General features: G+C 39.9%; 1 protein-coding gene across 4 annotated transcripts in view; it reads left to right on the top strand.

Annotated features, from left to right (window-relative positions):
* The window catches only part of FARP2 (FERM, ARH/RhoGEF and pleckstrin domain protein 2), an 89,058-nt gene that overhangs the window by 22,481 nt on the left and 41,986 nt on the right, over nucleotides 1-24,591 (top strand). For all 4 annotated transcript variants that reach the window (XM_054206041.1, XM_054206042.1, XM_054206040.1 and 1 more), the window contains exons 3-8: nucleotides 5,099-5,203; nucleotides 6,563-6,605; nucleotides 11,457-11,535; nucleotides 13,462-13,559; nucleotides 15,778-15,892; nucleotides 23,297-23,444. In XM_054206041.1, the coding sequence (XP_054062016.1) occupies nucleotides 5,099-5,203; nucleotides 6,563-6,605; nucleotides 11,457-11,535; nucleotides 13,462-13,559; nucleotides 15,778-15,892; nucleotides 23,297-23,444 (588 nt within the window). The remainder of the gene's footprint in view (nucleotides 1-5,098; nucleotides 5,204-6,562; nucleotides 6,606-11,456; nucleotides 11,536-13,461; nucleotides 13,560-15,777; nucleotides 15,893-23,296; nucleotides 23,445-24,591) is intronic.

Genomic DNA, 24,591 nt, shown 5'->3' with positions numbered 1-24,591 from the left:
GGTGTAACTGCTATGTTTAGTTGCTGATTGCCTTTTTTTTTTTATTTGCCAAAAGATGAGAAATCACTTTTCATTAGGAAGAGCACTAAAGTGCACTAAAAGAAAAAAAAATAATTAAAAATCCATGAATGGTGAAGGAGTCTTTATTTAAATCAGTTCAGTTTACTTTCATGCCTGTGCTTCTCTTTGGCTGCTTGTTGGACGCTCTGTGTTGGCCATTTGTCAGTGATGATGTCAAATATAAACTTCTTCCTCTCATGCAAATACCCTGTTTACTGGACGATTTGGTCTCCCAACAGTTGCAGATTTCTGTAACACAAAATCCAAGGTCAGCTGGTGTTTGCTGAAGCTGGAGACAGTGGCTCCTCCGGCTCTAGCTGCACAAGAGTTTCCATTCTATACCTCTGCCTTATAAATCTCCGTTTTTTCCAAACACTTGGCTTTTGGACTGATTTCTTTCCCCCCCGCCCCTCTAGCCTAAATGCTGCCGAAAGTGGATTTCGTTTTTGGAAAGTCTGAGCAAGGGCAGTTTGTCCATTTTGGAATATAAGAATACTACTCATTATGAAAACACTGGGGTTTTTTGGGTTTTGAGTTAAAATACGCAGTAGCAGAAAGTTAAGATGTTCTGGAAGACATGTCTGGGAGTTACAGAGGAAGAACTGGTTTTGATAATACTGAACTATGTCTGCTGAAAATCATAGGATATGTGTTTCCTTGTGTGTTTTTTTTTGTTTTGTTTTCCTGAGCTAAAACGTTAGGGCAGGAGGATCTGCCATGTAGGTAGTGATATTTGAGAAAATAGGAAATAAAATTTGGGATGATAAAACAAAGGTAACTGTTGCTCTGACTTTTTTTTTTTCCTTTACATTTTACTTCTCTGTCCTAAAAATTGCTGACATTGAATATGTTTACTTTTCTGACTACATAAAAAATACAGATACCTGCTTCAGTCAAGAGACTTCAGCTTAAAATGTTTGTTCCTGTTGGTTTCTGGCTTAGCGCTGAGCCCGCTCTGACAGCATCACTCCTGCGGGCAGGAGATCGTTCCCTGAGGGTTCTGCTGCCTGGCAGGGCACCCTGCTCGCACAGCTCCGAGGGGCTTTCGCAAGCTGGATCTGATTATACAAATGGATTTCAAAAAATCTATTGTACTGAACACTCTCCTAATGATGACTTGTTACAATAGTCTGCAGTACAGTTAGAGCTGGGTCACTAGGGAAAGCTTTGTTAGCTGCCTATTTAATTTTTTTTTACCCTGTGTTGGGGTTTTTTTTCATTCTTTTTTTTTATGCGGAATAATTCCGTAATTCAATAATATCAGTAGTCGTCGTCTTGGCAGCATATAAAGAGTAATTGAGAAGTTTGGAATGGCAAGTATGCTGTGTAGTGAATTTGTATTGAAAAGAGGACCTTTCTGAAATGTATTCATGCAGCTTCTTGCCCTGACGTCACAATTACAGTCATTAACTAATTACTTAAAAGATTTTGCTTTGTGCTGTTTTATGCAGATTGAACATGGAGCTACGTACTATATAACTCATTTTTGTCAGCTTCAAAATATTAAAGAAGCTTTTTGGAAAGGATGGTTATGAATGTAACAAAAAATTTAAGGAATTAAATAGCTCTAAGAAGAGCTTTCCCACAGCATTTGGGATGTAATAATAAAAGGTTGTCTTCTGTCTCAAGCTTTTATAACCTATTTTAATTTAATAATAAATTAAATTAATACTGTTCTTTTAAAAAGTGGCATTGTTGTTGCTTTATACTTTGAAGAAAGTACTATGGAATGATACTCAGCTTAGAATGAGGTTCAGAATTATTTTACGCTTTTAACATTTGATTGGCACCTTTATAATTTAATCAGCTGCAAAGTGCTCCCAGCTCTGATGATCTTAATTTCTTCATCTCTAGTTTCTCTTGAAGGGAGTGCAGGCTTGGTGGTGGAAGGAGAGCAGTGCTGAGTGCCATATGAACTCTGTTTTTGGGAGAAATGAAGGCAGCTGGACTGTCATCAAGCATGGAGCTTGATGGAGCCACAGAGATGTAACTCAGTTTAAAGGCCGTGCATCAGAGAAACCTGCATATTATGATGTGATGAGGATAATTCTAACAGCTGTATATAACTAGCTATGGACAGGACACAGTTTCCTGAATCAGCACAGCGCACAGTTTGTAAAACTTGTTTAACTGTTACCAGACATCTTTCACAAGTTAATCCAAGTTCATCCACCAAGAAGGTGGTTGGAAACAGAATTACTGCTTATTTCACAAATGAGAAATCAGACTCGGGGTCGTGGGACATCTCCTGGTCAGTGGCTTCTAGAGGTTAATAGATCTATCTGTGAAAAGGCAGGCTGGTGTGTCCCATCTTCTGCAGGTGGAAGTATATGAGGTCGGTCAGGGTATTGCCTCCTCCCCACAAATACCACTGGCTAAAAAGTATTCTTCTCTCAAATCTGTGGTGCCTGTCAGCAGTAGGCGTACAATAATGATAAATGCACGTGCATCTGTAGCTTAAAAAAAAAAAAAAGTACTACTGTATTTAAGGATGTTTTTTTCTGTTACTATTTTAAAATTTTTTCACAAGTGCAAGGCAAGCAATACATTTCCTCTGAAAGTTAAAAATGTAATTTTCAAAATGCGTTTCTCCAGGAGCGTGTGTGTCCTGTGGCAAGCAGTCTGTGGCATGACTGAGAAGCATGCCTGTAGACAGAAGAGCAAGAATGTTATTTACTCAAGATATGGTTCACCGTTACCTGTATTGTTCTTTTTCATTGTCATCATTTAAAAACAAAACCCCGTACCCACAGGGTCTTCTGCAAGCAGGGATTTTGTCTATAAAAAATAAATCAACTGTGTTATTACAAAGGAAATGCCACTTTTGACATCACAAAAACTTCTCCAGAAAAAGAGAGTGTTCCTTCTCACCATACTGGGTCATCTCCCAACCAGGCATCTCTGTATCCACTGAAGTGATGAAGAACGGGATTGTTTCTCCTGACTCGCAGTTTTATTTGGGGGTACCAGTGTCAGTAGCCTGATCGAGCATGATACCAAGAAACTTTCTATGTGAATGGTGTTTGTGCCTGGGGAATTTCCCTGACCTGTGCTTCATACCCGTGGTTGCCCTTACAGGTACCTGTGACTTGTGAAAGCATGAACGAGAAGGATGAGCCAGTCTTGTGTCGTTCTCTGTCCTTCTGTTTCTGTACTTTCCTCCTTGGTTATAGCATTGGATTCGGTCAGCTCCATTCACGGCAGTGCGATTACCGAAGCTATTTCAGATTTGCAGTACTGCAGAGCTGTCATGCTTTTTCTCACTGAAGTTGGTTTGGCTTTTTTTAAGTGGTACAGAGGTATTTAACTAAATTACACAGTTCTAAAAACATGGACGGTTAATCTTTTTTTTCCAGTAAGAAGCAATTGCTCTTGACTTTTTATGCATCTCAGGCATGTGAAACGGTTTCCCCAACTTTCACCATCTTTTTTACTTTTTTAAACCTTCTTTATTTTAACTTAATGTAGCCTATTCTTTCTGTTGATATTTTCATTTACATTTTTATTAAATTATTCTATTACTAATTTATTATAACATCTAATACTTTTAAAAGATACACTGTTGTAATTTTGAGTCTAATTCCAGAACTGTGTGCCAGCTTTGATGGGGAAAGTTGTAGAGTCTTCCAGCCCTCTGACTTTTCCAAACAAACGAGACCTCGGTGGCGCAAAAGCCGGAGGTGAGATCTGCTGGATCGCCCAGCCGACCAGAGTGATGCCAGACTCTGTCGCAGCAGTTGCAGGATTAGTTGTGGTCCAGGGTAGAACATGGGTTTCAGTGGCCACGCTACCTCCTTCTGCAGCCTGCGCTAGCCGTCCTGCTGGCTTTTGTGTGTTGCTGGAACAGGTACCGAGGGATGCAAGAGCCCTTTGCATTCTTTTCACAGATCACCTTCACTGATGTGCAGGTTCATAAATGCTGTTTTTCTTGCGGAGGCTGCTGCAGTCATGCAATAATAGGTGCTGAGAGCCAGTTTGTATGTTCTAATAAGCAGACCCAAGTGTAGTTGGTTTGGGTGTGCTGTGCAAGTTTCCCGTTTTCTCCCATATTACCATAGCCACTTTCTGCCAATGTTTGTCTTGTGGCTTTGCACCTAACTTGACTGTGAAAAGGGCTAGTGAGTGAGTTTCCTGAGGGAGGGATTCATCACAGATGACGTTACACAGAAGGCATGGTGCGAGAGGAGGGTGTTTGGGTTCCCGCTATAGCCTTCCTGTTTATTCCTTAATTAACAGATTATCACCTTGGGTTTTCTTGAACACTGTTGTAAGAAAAATGTTAGAGTTTTTCAAAGGTGTTCTTCTGGAGAAGACTAGTTCTGGTTCTGCCAGCAAAGGCCTTGGGTGTGCTGTGATGAGCAGCCTCTGCTGTGGGCCCAGTCCCCAGCAAGTTCTGCGCGCGCAGCTCTTCCTTTCCTGCGGGGCCGGATGGGGCTTTCTTGGTCAGGGAGAAATACTAGTTGGGTGCAAACTGCCGTGCCCCAGCCTTCCTCGGCTGTCTTGGACTCGCTTAGGGCGTCTGCGTATGTTTTTGAGTCTTGCCGATGTGTGAACGCTGTGCATGGCCATGTGGTCCCTGGTGTAGGTACGAGCGTGGGGCTGTGCATCCAAGCAGGGCTTTGGCAGCCCCTGCTTCAGTCCGCCGCAGCTGGGGGAGAGCCACATCGTCCAGCTACACAAACAAATGGTGACGGTTTATTAAAGGAGCTGCGAATGGTTTGTAGCTGATGCAGTCTGGTCTCATAGCTGACCCTGCTGGGGCAGGAGTTGGACGTAGGTGACCTCCAGTGGCCCCTTCCAGCTTGAGTTCCTCTGCTTCTGTGAAACTTGGTTCTATGGCGCTGTGCCTGTGTATTGGATATTTGCATGTTACAGTGACAAAAATAATGTGAAGAATCTTTGAGATGTTTTTCTGCAATTTCTGAAGATGCTATAATTTTTTTCTAATTTTCTGTAAATTTACTCATCTTCATCTCACTGTGGGTTTTTTGTTGTTTTTTTTTTGTTTTTTGTTTTTTGTTTTTTTTTACTTCCTTAGTCAAAATACTACGGCCAGACATTATTGACAGAAGTTTACAAGCATCTGAATTTGATTGAATCGGATTACTTTGGGATCGAGTTCCAGAACATCCAGTCATGTTGGGTATGTACAGTTCCCTGACAAATTCCGTATAAAAAAAAAAAAAAAGGTTGAGTGAATACACTTGCTTGAGTGTCAAAAGTGTCGAAGTCTGGTGGAGTCTCCTGTAGATTATCTCTTTGATTCTTGTAAATCTGCTTCGCTGTCCAGAACAATGACAACTAATAAAGCAGAGAGGAGGAATCAGATTCTACTTCCTGTTAAATCTCAAAAAAATGTATAAAGCAGTTAAATAGTTGCTGATGTTCCCACTTTCAGGGACATAAAATCCTCCTTTCCTCTGAAAGGGGAAACATCAACTCAAAGTGTAATCTGTGAAGCACTTATAAAATGATACTACAACGTGTAATTTTGCTAGTGTTCATGTTTGTCTTCAGTTAATTTCCCTGAAGAGTCATTATGAACCTCTTTCTAATAATGACAGCAGACATACAGACCTGCAAACTTTGAAAATAATTGATCTAGATAAATACTGACACTCTGTGAGCCTCCTAGTCACTTACCCTGTATCTTACAGAGAGGACAGTGGGGCGTCTAAACTAGAAAATGTTCCCAAAACTATGTCGTCAATTTTTTCTGTTACTTTTTCTAGTTTTACGACTCACACACAGAAAATATGACTGAGAAGGTAGAGAATGCTAATAGCACTGCTCTTGAGCCAAGGAAATACAGTGAAGCTTGTTTAGTTTCTGTTTCTTCTGCAAAGCCTCCAAAGGGTTTCTGCATCTAATAAGGTTCTTAAAATCCTCAGCTCTGTCTCAGGCAGAGAAGTAACTAGCCTTGTTACAATTTTTTGTTTGGAGAGGTGTGGGGGGGTGAGGGGGAAGTTGAGCATCCAGAATATTTTGCATTAATTTTATGGATACTCCTTTTACTAGAATGACAGTAGTCTCTCTTTAAAAATGTGCTTGTCAAGAGAAAAATTTGTGGGAAATTAATATCGAGTAAAAATCCTTAAGTAGGTAGGTAAGAGAGATGTGCAAAGCATGGGAGGGATAAAAAGTTGGACCTTGTCATGTTCTCCAGACCTTCTGTAATTCTGTGGCCTGTCTCTGGTGTACGGCCGTGTGTGTTGGCATGATTTCTGTCTTCTTGGCAGTGGTGGTGTGCTTGTGCTGACTTGGCTCTCCTTCTGTCCAGATGAGCTTTAAGCACGGATCAGTGGTTTTTCTATTGATGCATGATAAATGTCAATTCAAAGAGATAAGCACACTTTTTCTAAAGAAAAGGAGTTGCTGCATTACTGCAGTGAGGAAGAAATGCGTTCTCATCAATTACTGCTTTATTTTAATTTACTTTTAATGTTTTCATATTGTATTCAAATATGAATGTCAGTTCGTAATTTTTTTTCTTTAATTTCAGATTTGGCTGGAACCTATGAAACCTGTTATTAAACAAGTACGGAGTAAGTACTTTTAAAAAAGGAAGTTTTCCTTAATTTACATCTGCTTTATGTGGGTTGCTTTCACAATTACTACTTGATTTACTGGTTATGCTTCTCTGAAGATTGTACTTGGTAGGGGCTATAGTGGTTCCTGTCTGGGCATGCAAACCTGATGTTTTTAATATGTAGTATGTGGTGGGTGGAATGGAAACTTACTGAAGGTATGATTCTTTCTCTGTCATAAATATCTAGATAGACTGGGTCAGCTGGTGTTATGTTTAAGTGAAACATGTCGTTTGCTGTTTGTGAGCTTTTGTAAGTTGTGCTGTCTTACAATGGGAAGAAAAATGAATATTCTGGCTTGTCGCACACATTGCATGGGAAGAGGTAGCATCTCTAGTCGTGAGATCCTGTCTGAGAGCTGATAACGCCTTTCAGAGGGCTGCAGAAAGCTGTGCTCAGAGCTTGCTGACACACAGGGAATTTCAGCGGGGTGGGTATTCCCATCTCATTCTCAAAAACTCTCTCAATGCGCTCGGGAGCAGCCTCAATGAGAGAGCAGAAGTAGGGATCTCCCACCTGGTGGGTAGCTGAAGCTTCGGCGTCCTCTTTGCTTTGGTTGTGGAATTTGTTTCTGCTTTTTCGCCAGGAGGATATTGCAATAGCGATGCTATCTTTGCTTTACGCTACTCTAAAACGTAATGTGAGATGCACTCTGAAGGCTAAAAATAATTGAAGAATACAGTATGCTAGTTCTGATGCTAAAAGATTAGATCAAACTTTTTTTTTTCCTCCTTAGAACAGCATTAAGCTGTTTGCTTATTTTCTGTTTCGGATTGTAAAGGCTTTGTGGAAGAACAAGATCAGGAGGGTGTGGTGGATTCCTACTCGTTTCAAAATCTTAATTGAAAAACGTTGAAAATTAGTACTAGGAGGTAGATTTTAGTTACTCTTCTGCCTAAAACTTATTGCCAGAAAATAAGAACTCACCAATTCTAGCTAGATTTTTTTAACTTTTTAAACTGGTTTTAACTTTTAGTGACATTGTTTTTTAAGCAGAAGAGTCAAACCAGCTGTAAAAGAAGGCTTCCTTAGGATGGTATATAATACTGGATTGCCATCTTTTTATATACTCCATGCAGCTGGGCTTCTTTTCTTTTTCCAGTGCCCCTGGTTGGAAGTAGTTATGTCTTAATCAAAAGATCTGATGGACCATAGGTCTATGATGCCGCTTGGTTACTCCTTTTATACCATATAAATTGGGGAAACTTAGCCTTACATCATAGGCTGATGGCTGTCTTTTCCCTGGTGCTATGTATATATATATATATTTCTAAAATGGTCTAAAACCATGGAGATGTGCAAAAATTTATGGCTCTGCTGCTTGGTGGTCTACCACCCACATTATGTTGCCGGTGACGTGTAAAGATTTCTTTAAAATTTTTTTTTTATCTTAATCTGTAGGAGACACCAGTCAGTTGTCTGGCACATGTTCAAGTTCTGAAATCAATTTTAAATTTGTAAAGTTTTAATAGCTCGGGTGAAAATTCTTTTTTCTTTTTATGCTAGTTGAATCCTTTCCTGGCATTCTGCTGTTTTTAAAATCGAAATGAGATATGACCGTAGAAAGCCTTGAAAATGTCTACAATTAAAATGTTAATTGCATCTATAGTCACTTAAGCTGTTCTTTCATTGAATCCAGCTAACATATGATTGCACAGGAACATCTTCCTAGTAACTCCTTTGACAGTACTTCTGAATACAAAGCGTTAAGAGGAGAATTAATTTAACTACTAGGTAATGTGGACATTTCAGAAGTAAGGCACTAAGCAAGCTGCAATAACGGAAAGAAGTTTACATCTGACAATACAGCTGTGCAAGGCTACCCACACCTGCCGTGGCTTCAGACTCCATGCTCCCCAGGCACGCTGGGACTGTCCTTCCCTGGTGCCCCTCTGCCCGGGCTCCCTGGGGTGGCAGCTCAGTGCAGGCAGACTAGCCTGGCAGCCGGGCACCCCCACAGGCAGTCCGCTCCCTTCTGCGTGCCCCTGCTTGGTTGGGGGGTCCCAAGGGAAAGCGACACTGTGTAAGAATGAGATTCAGTGAGTTTGCTCATGGTGTTAAGAAATGCCTGAACTTGGCACAGATTGATGATCTTTTCCCACATTCTCACATTAACAAGTTTCACTGAGGTTCGTTTTTATTGTGGGTTTACGGTTGGATTTTTTTCTTTGGTTGGTTTTTTAGAATTTAATGATTTTGGAGTTAATCTTGTAACTTTCAGTCTAGTAGTAGGGGAATGTTAGATGTTATCAGGAGCTTTAAGGTGATACAGCTAAACCTGTTAGTTTATGTTGATGGTGATTACTGTGTAATTGTAGGCATGCAGTTCTGAGTCTTTGACACGCTCTCTGAAAACAAAAGAACTAGATTATTAATATTTAATTGAAATTAGTCTTGGCTAATGACCTATTCTGAGATATATAGAACTTGGTGTTGCATGATAAAGATTTTATTTTTGATTATTTTCAAATGAATACAGTCAATTTTACTACTGAACCACTCCAGAAAGCAAGGAGTTTACATCCAAATTCTTGACTTCCTAACAGGCACACAGTATCAGATTGGCATTTGGGTACCTTCTCTGAGGTGTTGCCAAGATGTTGCCAGTTTTATATAGTGTTGTGTTCACCATACCCACATGGGTAACTTTTCCTGACTTCATTTTTGTTATTGTTGTTCTTGGTTTTGCTCAGATTTGGCTTCTTACAATGAATTCTGCATCTTGGTTAAGACTGGCCCAGTGTTTCTTTTCCTAATTAGAATGGCACTTATTCATAGACAAAAGGCAAGATTAAAAAAACAGAAAGAGGGGGAGTTCCGCTACAGAAGCAAATATGCAGCCTTGGGTTTTTAATTTTTAATATTTATTATCATTTAATGTAAGTGATGCTTGGAACACTGCCAAAATTGCTTCTGCAGCAATACTTTCCACTTGATTGGTGTGAGTAATGTGCAGGTCTGTTCTTAACCTTGTGAAGATCTTCCAAAGGCTCGGGGTATTTTCAGAAATTTGATGTAAAGTTTTATTTTCCTTCCTTGGTGTGTCTCAACAACTATAAAAACCTTAGTATGGTTTTGGTCTCTGCAAAATGTGAGCTTAGTATATTGTTACAGTGTGTTATTTCCAGCCTCCTTTCATTTCTAGATATTACACTGTAATTAGGGTGTGGATTTTAGTTTTTTTGTTCATCAGAGCTTTGGTAATTCTGGGATCAGAGGCTGGGAGCTGCTCTTCTGACAGCTGTGATAGAGGGAGTTAGTTCTCCCAGCTACTTCTCAGAAAGCGGAGTTTGTTATTCCCCTGTTGACAAACGAGAGGATGAGTGAGCAGAGGAATGTTTGGCGTATGGGAATCGGGTATTCCGGACAGAAGAAATCAGTGTACTTTGGGGCTGATGGGGTTAAATTGCCCTTTGTCAAGCTTTAAGAGATCTTGGTGCTTAAAATAAATTAAAGCAGGCTGGCTTGGGCTTACCGATGTGCTCAAATTTGAGTAGGTTGGGTTTTTTTTGTTTGTTTTTTTTTTTTTTAATTTGGCTAAGCTTGCTTTGAAACAGCAGCAGCAGGCAGAGTCCCGGGGTGGCCGGGCTCTAAAGTACCTCTGGAGGTCACGCCTAAGCAGGGCTAGCTTTGAGGTCCAGTCAGGACATGAAATCTGTGCCTGGAAGAGAATAGTCTAGCAAGAAGAGGGGTTGCAGTTTTTCCCTTGCCAAGTCTTCCTGTGCCTTTTAGAGGGGGTCTGTCTTTCCGCGGTTTGTCCTGCCTTTCTCGGCTCTGCACGCTCAAGGCTCCTTGTGGGAAGGTGTGTGCTGAGGACAGGTCTCGGTCAGTCACAGCTGAGTGGAGATGGGGTGGGGGAGCGTGGGGCTGCTCCTCGTGTCTGGGGGATGCCTGCAAATGTGAGATGGCTGCTCAGTAGGCTTCTGCAAGCACAAGTTGGCTAGTGCTCTGCCTGCCTGCAAAATACTCAGAAATACTCAGCCTTATCTGCTCTAAGAGCAGGAAAAACAACAGCAGAACGGTGGTGCCCAGCCGTGGCATAGTAAGCGATTATGGCACCCTGTGATATTCCTCTGAAAATACTGGTGAAACAGGGGAGTGTGGGCATCGAGCCAGACGGTTCCGCAGGCTGAGTTGTGATGCTGAAACTGTTAACTCGGTCCAGTCACAGATGGGTTTTCTTGTTGTAAAATGTTACACAGAGCATTGTGAACTATTTTAAATAATTTCTTAGGATTCTGTTTAGATTCAAATGTTAAATTAGTTTTCTCCCTGTTGTTGAGATTTACAAGAACAGTGTTAAAAATGGGAAGAAATGGGTATTAGCAGGCATGCCAGGAGCAGTCTGCAAACGCACTTTTATCTTTGCGGGGAGCCAGCTGGGTCCGGCCGGACTCATGGATTCAGCTCACCTACAGCTCCGATGGTGGTGGTTGGGAGAGCTTGTGGGATGGTCTCCACCCTCCTCCCCCTCTGGGAACCTCACACTGGGTCATCTAAAATGCCTTCATATGAGGTCAGGTGGTTGCTTTGGGGTTATTATAGGTTTCACATTGCACGAAACTATTTTTACAGTATTCAGACTGCAAACTTGCCTTAGAAGTAGTATAGAGAGTTTTCAGAGGAACTATCTGCTGTGTCTCTGTTGACATGGACAATCTATACGCCATAGGCCTGCTATAGTTAGCTGGCAAGCTGCAAGCTGGCTAAGCTTCATGTGCTTGTATTTCTCTGCACGTTGGAAAACGTAATATGCATGTGCTTATGAAGAACAAGAGTCTTTTGTGACGCAACTAACTTTTCTTATAGGACCAAAGACTACAATGCTTCGTCTAGCTGTAAAGTTTTTCCCTCCAGACCCGGGTCAGTTGCAAGAGGAATATACCAGGTAAAGTATTCTTTGAAGAATTTGATTTGTATTACCTACTGAAATAAAAGGAAGGGAAAAGTAGGAGGACATTGCATCTGTATCCAAACAAAACTTACATTGAGGATGAGCGAAAGTGTGCTTTTGATTAGTGTCACCGTTTTAGCAGATATGTAAAGATGAATGCTATTGGAAAAAATATTTTTCAAAACAAAAAACAGCGCGGTTAGGGCTTTCCAAACATCACAGTGTCAAAAGAGACAGAGTATAGAGGAAATACTCATATTTATAAACAGTACCTATATAAAATAATCAGTACATATTTTAATAAATTATTTATCATTTACACTTCCAAAGTCCACTCTTTAAGTATTCTACAACTAGCAAACTCAGGTTTTTCACCAGTGCTCATCATGGGGTGCTTTTGACGATTGGTAACTGATCTTTGGTAAATTCAGCAGACCTATCCACTTGCTAGCACCTGGGAATGTGGTTTGAAGTCTGTGCCTCTAACAAGGACGTTACCCAGGATTTCGATGTTTAAAGAGCTCGTTTAGTGCTATTCCCAGTTTTACTACTTTTAAGTGGAATTCCTGTTAGAGATCGGCAGAGGTTCATTATTATCCTTCAGGCTTATTTTTGAGCAAAACAGCATGATAACTGCTGCAATTGTCTCTAGTAATGATAAATACTATCTAAATATTTCTTTCCTCCCAATTTTCTTATGTTAATTACTGCTTCTTCTAGGAATTTCATTAGGAATGCAGCCTTTTGGAGCAGGAACTGTATTTTTGCCTATTTATGGAGCATTTGTTGTGGAATTCTGGTCTGTGCTTAAAGCATCTAGGTATTTCATAATGCTATTAATGATGTGTACACTTTGTTGTGAGTGTAATGAAGAAACCAAGATATGTCAGTCTGATATGCAGTGATATGCATATCTGCGCAGTCAGATACGTAGAAAACAGGACATACTTTATAGAACTCTTTAATATATACTTACAGTACTTTAAAATTTAACACACACACACAAACACACACATTCAAAATGTATTCCTTTTATTATCTTTTTGCCTCAAGAACATAATACGTAGTGGTTTTAAATTAATTCTTCATTAAAAATAAATTAACTGTTCTCTTTCAGAGTGCAATTCAATAGAGAACATTGATCAATCTGCCAGAGGTTTATAGTAATGAGTTGTTGCCTATTTACTGTAGTCCCTATTGCACGTTCTTTCAAGTAAAAAGGACAAAAGACTTGCCAGAATTATATTCATAAAAAGGTATCAAAATTGGTTTGGGTTACCGAGTCAGTCCTTATGAGCATACTTTCAAGGCTGACGAGTTTTTCTTCTGTCCTTTTATGTTTTACGGGCAGCTTTTTACTTACACAAAGCTGTTAAACAGAAATCTACTCCTCTTTAACAACTGAATGGAAAGTACTTTAGTTAGATGAGTATAGCAGTATAAGAAAAGGAAATTTAATTTCTCACTGTGTTTTTAGGCTGCTAACATTATAGTCCCGGAAAATGCAACCACTTAGTAAATAATCTGAGTGCTAGCAGAAATGCTTATTGTTTTCCCTAACAAGATATTGGAATCAGTGATGTTCTCCCATCCTTGTTCTAGTAGATAAAATCACTTGAAGTGTTCATTAAGTTTCTTTCCGACTAAATATTACAGCTGCTGTTACTTGACAAATCAAACTTGTTAAAAGTGTGGTTTTCTTTCTGCTTCCTTGTCCCTGCGTGTTCATCTGCACTGATAAATTGCACTGTATTAGTCACAGGTTGTTTGGTTTGATTTGACCGTCCTTGGTAGCAAGGCTTCTGTGTTACTTTGGTTTTGGAGAGAGGAAGAATTAGGAGATGCTGGTTTTACAAAATACCGCTCAGTCATTTTACTGTTCTTTCACGTGTCAAGGTGGTACTTGTAACTCTCTCTCAGGTACCTGTTTGCGTTGCAAATCAAGAGAGACTTGGCAGAGGAACGACTGACCTGCAGTGACAATACGGCTGCTCTTCTAGTCTCTCACCTTCTGCAATGTGAGTATCTCAACTGTGGTGACATCGGGTGATGTTGTCATTGAAGAGTATATAGAAGTTTTTGGTAACTAAAAGCGTTTTGTGTCTCACCGTATTTCCTTCTGTACATGCAATAAACCTGTTGATTTTGAACGCTGGGGTTGTCGTCAGGGCTAGCTGTGGTGAGGAACAGTTGGTGCTTATGCACGAGATAGCTTTGGCTTCATGGAGAATGGATGAAACCAGCCCCGTTCTGCGTTCTCCGTTTTCCCTGGCTCTGCAAACCACGTCACTAGCGCTCCTCATCTTCCAGACAGCTGCTCCTGTCTGCCTCTGTGCTTCCTTACTCACTTTGCCTGGGGCTGGGGGGAGATAAGTGTGTAAAGACTGGGCTGAAATAAAACTAGAAACGTGCCAGAACAAGTTGGACAGCGGGGTTGTCAGCAGCCTTCCTCCTTGCTGGGAATGCAAATGGAAATGGGAAGCAATTGATTTGGAAGCTCTCTGTGCTGCTGCTCGCTCAGTCTGTACGCACCTAAAGACCTAAAAATGTGGCCTTTAAGACAAGGAGGTTGAAAAACTTGAACGGGTGCAGGCACCAAATCAGTTTGAGCAGCAGCCAAATGATAGAGTGTTCACCACGTTTGTAACCTGAGCTGCAGAAATGGGGGGCTGTGCCTCCTTGCTGGCTTGAAACAAAAGCTGTTAAATGGTACTTCTTCACACGTGCACTGCTAAATAGTTATTAGTTATATAATTCTGTACTGTCATATAATAATTATACAATTACAGTAATACTAGTTACGGTGATTTTACTGGAAGAGCAAATCTGTCTTGTGTGCGTGCATCAACAAGTGACACAGGTCAAATGTACTGATGGTTTTCCAGCGTTAAATTCTGCGCTCTGCAGTGCAGCGTGGAGCTAGTGGGCAAAGCTCAGCGGCTGGCCTGGCTGGGCTTGCTCCTACCCTACTAGGAAATTAGAGGCGCAAAAGAATAGGATTATTTTTAACATAAACTATTTTACAAAAACGCCTGTCTTTTTTCTTTTTTTTTTTTTTTCTTGATGTTTTGTATGCTGGCTTGATTTTAAACAGGATATTGCTGTGTTCTTCTGAAGAACAGCTGCCTTGGATGAGATTATTAGTTCACTTAGTCCACTCCTTTCTCTGGCAGCGGTTGATAGCAGATGCTATGGGGAAGCCCTCAGAAAGGGAATAAGCATATGGTGATACTTCCTTTGCTGCGTCCATCCAGTAATCTTTGCATGTGGCCTTACTAAGTCAAAGATTGACTCTGCAACTCTTCATTTAGTTGCCCTTAATGAACTTCGCTTCCATGCATTTGTCGAACTTTTGAATTTGATTATATTTTTGGCATCTTTCTGTGAAAATGAGCTTCACAGCTTGGTTTTTGGGAGGTTTGTAGGATAACGTATATCCTTGTGTCTTTTTAAAACTTTGGCATTTTAGCTTAATATTGTAACTTCATATTTTATTATCAGAAAAAGTAAATAACTTTCAGAAAAAATTATTTATTCAACTAGTAATTTCTCTATATATATGTCTGCCATGTGTTCTGCCTGCTTCATGCATTTCTTTTCCAAGCCAAAGACTTCTGGCCTTTTCATGTCTTATCAGATGGAAGCTGTTCCACACTTTTGATTCATGCCTTTTTCTTCAGTAAATCTCTTCCTAAATCCACAGCATCCTTTCTGAAAGGCATGAATATGTGAAGGGAAGAGCAAAGGTCAAGATGGATGCGCTGTGGGGATTTATAGCCACATAGCACTGCTTTCTCTTTTTGCTATGTATTTATTTTTGGACAGTTCCTAAAATCTGATTTGCCCTCTTCCCAAGTAGGCTTGTCCATAACTGTTTCACATATATTTAGAAAAATTAAATTGAAAAATATGCTGGTTTGGTATAAGCTATCTGTGAGAAAGAAATGTTTAGACGACCTCATGGGTCTTCTATAAGTCTCACATCTTTGACTGTAAAGACGTCTAAAGTTTCCAAACGATGTTAAAATACTGCTATAATCCCCCAGAAGTCTCCTTGGGGATAAATGTGTTTTGTAAAATGAAGCTGACTATGAAACATAATGCACAAATTTGAAGCACCTAAAGGAGAATGCTTTCTGCCTCTTGGGATTTCTAATTCCTTACCAAGTATTTTCTGTCATTGTTTCTTTTCCATTGTTTCTTCTTACTCTAATGTTGTTTTGTTTTCTGTAATAGCCGAAATAGGGGATTTTGATGAAACCGAGGATCGAGAACACCTTAAAACAAACCAGTATTTGCCAAACCAGGAAAGAATTGAAGGAAAGATTCTGGAGTTCCACAGGAAGCATGTGTAAGTGAGGATTAATGTATTACCTCAACGTATACTCCTGGGGAGCAGATGGACTTGCCTGGTGGAGGTCTAGCACGCTGCACAATAGCATGATGTTAAGATCATATAACTTAAACACCATTTACATCTAACAATAAAAGTTGGGTGAAGCAATAGTTACATACTTGGGACACAGTTGTTGGGCAGCATACCTTTAATAACATACCAAAGAAAGCTATCCTCAACTTGGAATAATGGTTTTAGGCAAAATCATTCTTCAGGATTTCCAGTCTACAAAGTTTAAATTCAGCTTGCCCTCAAATGCGTAAGTCTTGCTTTTGTCTAGATAGTAAGAAGTCAATGCATTGTGCTCATTCTGTACTCAGTAAGCATAAAGGAAATGGAGAAGGATGGAGGGAGTGGGGGAGAAATAACTTTAATCAGAATTTACGCAGTACTTTACCTTACAGCTGGAGTACTTTTGAAATCAGAAAAGTTTATCAGGGATAAAGAAACTATTTGCCACAAATATAAAATTAATTCTAATACAGTCAGGAACTGCAGAAACGAATGCTTTATTATTTGAAAGGCCCACTTCTCCCATCGTGCACATTCAGTGTACAGTGAGGTTGTGTGTTTTATGGTCTAATCTGTCTAGTCTTAAAATGTGAAGATCTACTGGGTGTGTGCAGTGTAAAATATTTTTATAAGTAAGAAGATGTGGAGCCGACAGCGGACGTGGTGCTCGTGAAAGAGAAGTCAGCCTACAGGGCGACTCTGTTGTGACCACAGTGCTACTCAGAAGATCAGGGGTTGCATTGTACAGTCTACTTTTGCCACAGCTTCATTCTTTTAGGCTTTTAAGCGCACAATATTGCTGAAAATTTACAGACTGTTACCTGCCACAATGGTCCTAACCTCACTTGTGCAGTTCTCAGAGTTGACAGGTTAAATTGAGAGGTGTTTGATAAAATGGCGATAGAGGTTTGATTTTACCTGGTAGGTCTTTCTTTTCTGTAATTTTTGAGACCTTGCGCATTAGGATTTAGCAGTTTGAATTGCTTTTCTTAGTTGCAAATATCCACATCGCAATTCATTATGTATGGTTATACGTTATAATCCAAATACTATGTTAGAAATTTAAATTTTGCTTTTGCTCTGCATGGGTAAACGCAGGGATTACTGCTGGCTGATTTAAGACAGAACAAAGAGGTTTTTCAGGGTAGCATCTGTGTTTAAGGCTAAGACATCCTGTATTATTAGAAATCAATTCCTGAGAATTTCAATAATTAACTATTTGCTTTTTATGATTGCTCATTTTCAGTTGTACTGGAATTATCGGTACTGATGGATTTTCAGCTTTGTTGATTCTTGATGAAATCAGATGTTTGTTACTTTTTTCTGCTTTTGAACCTTTGAGGTGCATGTGGAAACGATGAAAGAACAAACTAAATGTTGTGTTGCAGTAGTTTGAAGTAATTTTGGAGTAAATTAAAATGTATGCTAGGATTCTTCACTTTGGTTTCCCTCCTTCAGCTACCTTCTCCCATTAATTGCACAGAAATACTTCGTTATTTTTCTCATGCCAAAAGAGAAGTGCTGAAACAATTAGGCAGTAACTTCAAAACAAATAAAAAGAAAAGGAGGAACATCCTTTTCACACAACTCGTAATGACATTGTGAAACTGCTGCAAGATGCTGTGGAGTCTAAAGCTACAAATGATTTCATGAAAGGGTTTGATGACATCATGCAGTATAGGCTGATGGCTTTAAAATTTGAGGTGAAATGCATGATTTTGTAAGTCTGGCATAAATACACCCAGACCATCCACAGGACAATCCTTTGTTAATCACATGCCTGGATCCGATTGAGTTGCTTCTGCTTGTGGGGAATTTTCTTGGTTTACTTTTCTTGATGGAAAGGTCGTGACTGTCTTCTGAGTGAGTCAGGGACTGGTAATTTTATTAATTAGGTTTGAGCTTTTTTCAAACAAGTTACTTCTAATCATTCTTTACAGTAAGAACAGTTTGTATTTTTGCCTGTCAGGAAGAAGTCAGAGGAAGGTTAACAGGAAAACATTCCTTGCTTCATAAGTGTACTTTTCATTGGTTTAATGAGAATTGCATCTAATATAGCCATATTATTAAAATGATTGCAAGTCTTATTTTAAAGCAATATTATAGAAGAGTACATTCCAACCACACTGAGATTTATAGCTGAGGCCTGTGGTTAGAACAGGTTACAGTCGAACGTTAGTGATACTTGAGTACCTTGAACGCATGTTTTAAATCCACTGCGCCTTTGGAAAAAATTTTGTTAGAGATGTAGGAAAAAATTTTGTTAGAGATGTAATTTTGGAAGCACTGCCATCCTAAAAACTGCTGCAACTTCCTTACACGTCTCTTCTCTCTTCCCTTACCCAGGGAGTATTGGCCACCCTTTTCCATTTTTATTAGGAGTTGTGAAGGTCCTGTGCTTTCTCAGAGTTTAGGCACATTTTTTCTCATTTCTGTTCCAAGGAGCAAGTGGGAATGTGAACCCTGAGTGCTTGTCTCCTTCCTGGTGACGTGCAGTGTGGTTAAACGCACAAAATGCTTCTCTTTCTCATCATCGTTGTGTGTCGTGTTTTTGTTTTTGCATTTTATTTTAACTTTTTATTTCCTTCAGTTGACCTTATTATTCCCTCACCTTTGGCAGACTGCTATTTTCTTCCACCGATGATTGCTTTTGACAGAGACTTCTCGTATAAACAGAACCTCTAGGAAAAGAAACCCATTTCTGGCAGGATGGCTCATCTCTAGATCACCACTGCATCATCATCTTCCTGCCTTGGTTTTCCTTCTTTGCAGCCCTTGCTTTGCCCTGAACACCCTTACTCATATACCAGGTTGCAGGGGTTTTCTGTCTCCTATCAAGCTGGGAGCATCAAATTGGCTTTCTTAGGCTGGAGTTGCAGCAGGACGCCTTCCGGGCTGTGCGTGAGCTGAGGGAGCGGGAGGACGCGTGTGCTCTTGGATAGCACTGTGGAGTGGCTCTCCACATTAAAAAGTTGCGGTTTGATTATTATTTTTTTTTCAATTGCTTCACTGTAGCTATTAGAACTGGTAGAAGAACATAAAGCTGAATAAAACAGAATTTGTATATCCAATCCATTCTGTATCAAAAGAAGAGAATATATATTGAGAAGGTTGTATTCAGAAAGATGGGAATTGAAAGCTTATATTATATTAAATATCCTTTAATTTTTCTTTCACTTTTAGAAATACTTTTTTTTACTTTCACATATATAGAAATATGGTTTTCATATTTAACTTTGCAAATGCAGTAACAGTAAACAAGATGAGTTGTATTTTTAGTACAGCACATTACTTAGTTGTTTCAGCAAGAGCCTCAATTAACATTTTATTTCTATAGTTTATAAAATTAAAAAAGTTTATATTTTGAAGATGGTGCAGTTAAATCCTGGCACCCCGGACACTCGCAATGTTTACTGCCTTCCTGCAAGTAGCATGAGTAGAATACTTGGTGCAGGGTGAGTGTAGTCCAGAATTAAACAGAACACAATTTGCTTGCATTCAGATGGCTGTGGGGTTTTGTTGTGTGTACATACATAAATCAGGAAAGAGAAGATTTGATAGATGTATATTTACCCTTACTGTTATCCCTCATGTCCTTTCATAAGTTGTTAGCTTAGTCGTCTATGATCTAAATTGTTTTTGAAAACAGGAGGTTCATAAACTGTTTTTAATTTAGAAAAACCACAACTTTAGGTTACTACATAGTCTAAAGAATTTCTGCACGTGCAGCGTTTTGGTACTTCATCTTAAAATTATGTATTAATCACTGGTTTTAAGTGCTCTGTAAATCATCTAACATGTAACAGCATTTATTTTTGAAGCAATTGCCACGTGAATATTGTAACATGCTACCGATATTTGTGTAGATGGATGTATGTAAGGAACCTTTCCACTAAAACCTATTGCATTGACAACAGCTTTTGCTGGAAGATACTAGTAATAGGTAGACTGTTGTCCATTGACCTGGGGAAGACTAAGTAGATTTATCTGCTTAATGGATGAACAAAATTAGACCAGCTTGTTTTCAGGCTGGTCTGTGCAGCTTAGTCTGCAGCAAACATCTGAGGGTAATTACTCTGAAACCGCTTCTCGTTTGTAACCGTTTGTGGTGCAGCACGAGCTGGCTGGCGTCACTCACGGCTTTCCTCACTCAAGGCTCTTCTGTCTTTGGTAGGTGCAGGCAGGTTGTTGTGCATGAGAACACCCTTAAAATTATTTTTTTATTGTTTCTGAGATGCGCTGTGCTTTGGATCATATCTAATGGAACATGAAATAACTGTTAATGGTTCTGCATCAGTTATACTGGACTGTTCATGAAGAATTTCTAGTACTGTGTAGCTCCAATTTTCTAGTTGCTATTTTATCCTAATTTTTATTTCCCTTCTTGTTCAACCCCCCTTCCCAGCCTTTGGTAACCTTAGCATCTTCAGCATCCTTTTTAAAAGACAAAGCACCACTTTCATTCTTAACGTCGCTCTACTCAGAAGAATTACAGCAGGAATTAGTGTGGGTGGGAGTTACACACAGTGCTCTTAGAGTGTAACTCAGGAACCTGTGGCCAAAATTAGTATTTATGATCTACCTTTTTTGTCTTGTATGTGTTTAATAAACAGGAACCATGGTGGTTCTGCTATTTTAATTCAGTTAAGGAATCTGTGGAACAAATGCTAGTAACACTTAAAGCCCGTATAAAAGCACTTCTTCCAGGATTACTCATTTCAGTAACGGAAGAGAAATCTGCTTTACCAGTTTAAGGTCTGAGACATAACTAATACGTGTGGTGGTAACACTGGTAGAGATGCAATTACAAGACACTTTATGTAGTTTAGCATTTCTTTTTCCATTTGAAATCAGATTTTTGTTCCTCTGTATTTGTTCTTTACAATCCCTTTATACATGCGCAGTCCTAAAATGCTGACATTTGGATAAGGTTGGAACTATGGACTGAACTTGTAAAGTTAAGAACTTCACTGAATCCCTGCTTTCTCCAGTTGGCAAAGAACAATTTTGGATTTCCTGTTGTAATGTTTTAGATTATTTTTTTTTTTCCCCTCCAGGATGAATAAGGCAATAGCGAACCGTTGAAATCCTGTCGCCAAATGTATGTGCATTCAGGATTACTTTCTCAGCGCATTTTTGTGTATGTGTGTGTTTTAGTCTAAGGAGCATTTTACTAAGAATCAAAGAAGCATTGTTTCTCCTAATGGCTTCCATTTTTAAAATGTTAGCATACTAAACAAGTTTCATAATTGCATTCTGAATTTTAGAGACAGTTCCTACACGCAGTTAATATATATTGTCCTCATCCCTATTTTTGATAAACTCAAATATAATAATCATTCACTTCAATATTCTCAATTTTCTTCAATTCTCAATTAAAAGAAATCTATGTGGAGCAAAAAAGTTGTTTAATCTAAAACATGACTGTAGGTCAGCAGAAGGAGGTGTTTTTAAGGAGCATGCCTAGAAAGGCAAGTCAGTGTAGCAGGAGAATTTATTCAGTACCGATGTTGTGGTTGGCACTACATAGTACACAAAAATAGATCATGCTACAGAGAGTTTATCATCTGTTTTAATTAAATGAAATACATATTTATGGATGGAAGGACATTTCTTGGAAAAGAGGATTTTTTTACATTTGTCTTCGTATATGCAGGACTCTAATCTGATTTCATCACTAGTTGTAAACAGAATAGTAATCAATTTTTATCGCCTGTGTCTTCCTTGTAGCATTACGTTTATCCCAGCAAACTTGCCCATTGCAGGAACTATTCAATCAATGCACTAGCATAGGTGGCTTGTGCAGCACTTGCTTGGAAGTAACATAATATGTGTTATTTCTAATTATTTTCAGTAGGGATGCAGGGGTCACTTTATCCAGCTGTGGCTGGAGCAGCATCGCTGGTCCCAATGCCCTGGCAGGTCCTGTGCTGCTTGTGTTTCCCTGGAGTTAGCACAGGAGACGGGTCTCCTGCTTTAGCTAGTCCTCCTCGACCATATTTGTGCCTAAAATTGGCCAGTAGTCTTGTCTTGCAGTATGGTTTTAGTTCAGAGACTACCTTAGCCAGGCGACAGCTTCTGTTTGTCATAAGGACTTTTTTACTTTGCAGTGCAACTGGGGCATGTTTCAGGAGCAAGAACTCCTGCATTTCCACAGCAGGATTTGTTTGTTCTTGGAATATCCCAACCACCCCCATCAAGACCCCCGAACTGATACGGACAGGTTTGACTTGTAGGGAAAAAGTGTCATCAACACAAGTACCAGTGCTTCACTAGATCAGTTCAAGACTTGTGAAATTATATATTTTGGTGTGGTCCATATTTTGGTGTCTTGGCCCTCACGTGCCTTGGTGGCATGAGAGCTCTGCACCGCCTTCCGTGTCCTGGGCAAGAGGCGTTTCAGGCACCCACCTCTCCTGCTCGGTGGCTTGCTCTGTGGACCAGACCAGGCTCACGGGCCGTGGCCACCCCTTCTGTTGCAGACGGAAAATGCACTGTAATCCACTAAACTCCCCCTCGTGGAGAAAAATATGGGTGTAAGGAAATGAAATTAAAAAAAAAAAAAAAAAAAGGAGATACAGGACTGTTTGTCATGCAGGGAAACAAAATGTTAGTTGCTTGTCTTCAGCAAACTTGTGGAGAAATAAGGGAAGGCTGAATCTGTGACTGGTGTGTGCCAGAGTCTGTAGTAGTCTCTTTATTGCTTGCTTGGATTTTGTGCACGCTCAAAAAGGAGGTGCTCCTTGTGTGTACATTTTCCTTCTGTTTTCAAAGTCATTTCAACAGCAGATGATACTTCAAAAACCATTTTTAAAATCCTTCTCTGGGTTTGTTGGCAAAGAGGGAATCGGGCAGCCAAAGGCTGGGGGAATGCATTGCACCTGATAGTACCAGTGTAATAAATCTGATGTAGTCCCGAAACTCTACCTGAAATGAGTCATTCTCCTGCAGTATTTGCTTTGTTCCTGTTGTGTTGGCTGTGCAGCTCTTTCATCTCTGACTTTTTATCTGGTTAGTATTAATGTGTATACAAGCAAGTGGAAGAAGGAGCATTGTGGACTGAATTCTGATTTGTTCAACTTTACTGTTTCTAAACTGAAAAAGCTCTGAACTAGTTAAAATTTGTTTCAGTGCCTCTATGAGATGCATTTCAGGTTGGTCATCTGCCGTTGCATATTGCTCCTACTACAAAAGTTTCAGTGTAATACTTAACTTGGAGAGAAACTGCCCAACTAGATGAGACAGAAAATTCTCATTTAGTGCCACACTTAAGTGCGTTGCCATGCTGGCAATATTGCAAAATCAGATTGTTGTTAAAACATTATTTATTTTTCTTCCTCACTGTAGGGGTCAAACTCCTGCTGAATCAGACTTTCAAGTGCTTGAAATTGCTCGGAAGCTGGAGATGTATGGCATCAGATTTCACCTTGCATCTGACCGTGAGGGCACCAAAATTAATCTCGCTGTTTCACACATGGGTGTGCTGGTATTCCAGGTAAGGCGGGCAGAGCGGGCTGGGTACCTGTGTCTGTCTTTCCAGTAGCACCTCTTGGGAGTAAGTCTCTCATGTTAGCCTCAGATGTATCTGGTGATTTTTTAACTTAGCATATTTTTGTGGTCAAGGGAATGTCATTTAAGCCCCCAAAATATTGCTTGGTGCAGTTTGCCCTTGTTGGTAGAGAGAGAAGGGCATCAAAACCCACAAAATCAATAGTGACCCTGAAGTAGAAGGGTTTTTGTTGTCTGTTTGAAAGGTACATATGCGTACAGAGAAAATCATCAATTCGTTTGGTACAGCCCTGGAACAGGTTTGTAGTCCTGGAATTTTGGTGCCGTTTCCCTTGTTTTAATGTATGTTGTATTTTTGCCGGGATAACATTGCTCTTAGTGTATAGAAGTGCTATTTCACTGAAGTGATTGGACCAATTAGAATTACTCCTTTTGTCATGTTAAATAAGCGACTTTAAGATCAGAGTTCTGTTTATGAACACAATCATATTTTCCTCCCCCCAAAACACACAGGCAGCTGACCTACTGAAATATTTCATTTGGGCACTCATTTTCTCTTAATTTCGTGTCTTACCTGTTCTTTCCTTGCTGCGGGGCAGCTTCTCTTTGGAGATGCATCAGCCACTGCAGTCCTGCAGTTCCTCTTGGCCTCTCAGCCCTTCGTCATTTCAGCTCATTTGGGTCTTTCTCTTGAAGTACCATTTTTCGTCTCCCGTTGCTTATAGAGGGTGACAGGAGAATCGCTTCCCTGAGGCTTTGGGAGCCAGTGGTGCAGGGAGGGGAGGGCTGGTGTAGGGCAGCAGGGTGAAGGCAGAGCCTGGTTTTATCTCAGTTTTAGCCAAATAAACAGGGTTTGTGAGCAAGAGCTTGGCAGGGTTCCTCATGTGTGTGGCAGTTACTCCTCAGGATATTGTACTGCCAAATTAGAAAAATCAGCTTGGAGGAGTGTGTGTAGAGTTCTGTGCAGAAGAAAAGGAAACCATGTTAAGTAAAATGAAACTCTCATCTTGCTTGTGCCATAAAGTATTGTCAATATTGATGACGTTGAAATGTTTCTTTCCCATCCGGTTTTCTAGGTTTCCATTCAGTTTTCTAGTGTCTGCGTAGAGACAGAGAGACATCACACACTTGTA

Source organism: Rissa tridactyla, chromosome 6, assembly GCF_028500815.1.
Source record: "Rissa tridactyla isolate bRisTri1 chromosome 6, bRisTri1.patW.cur.20221130, whole genome shotgun sequence".
In the NCBI taxonomy this organism is placed as follows: Eukaryota; Metazoa; Chordata; class Aves; order Charadriiformes; family Laridae; genus Rissa; species Rissa tridactyla.
This window is presented reverse-complemented; position numbering and strand designations above follow the sequence as displayed.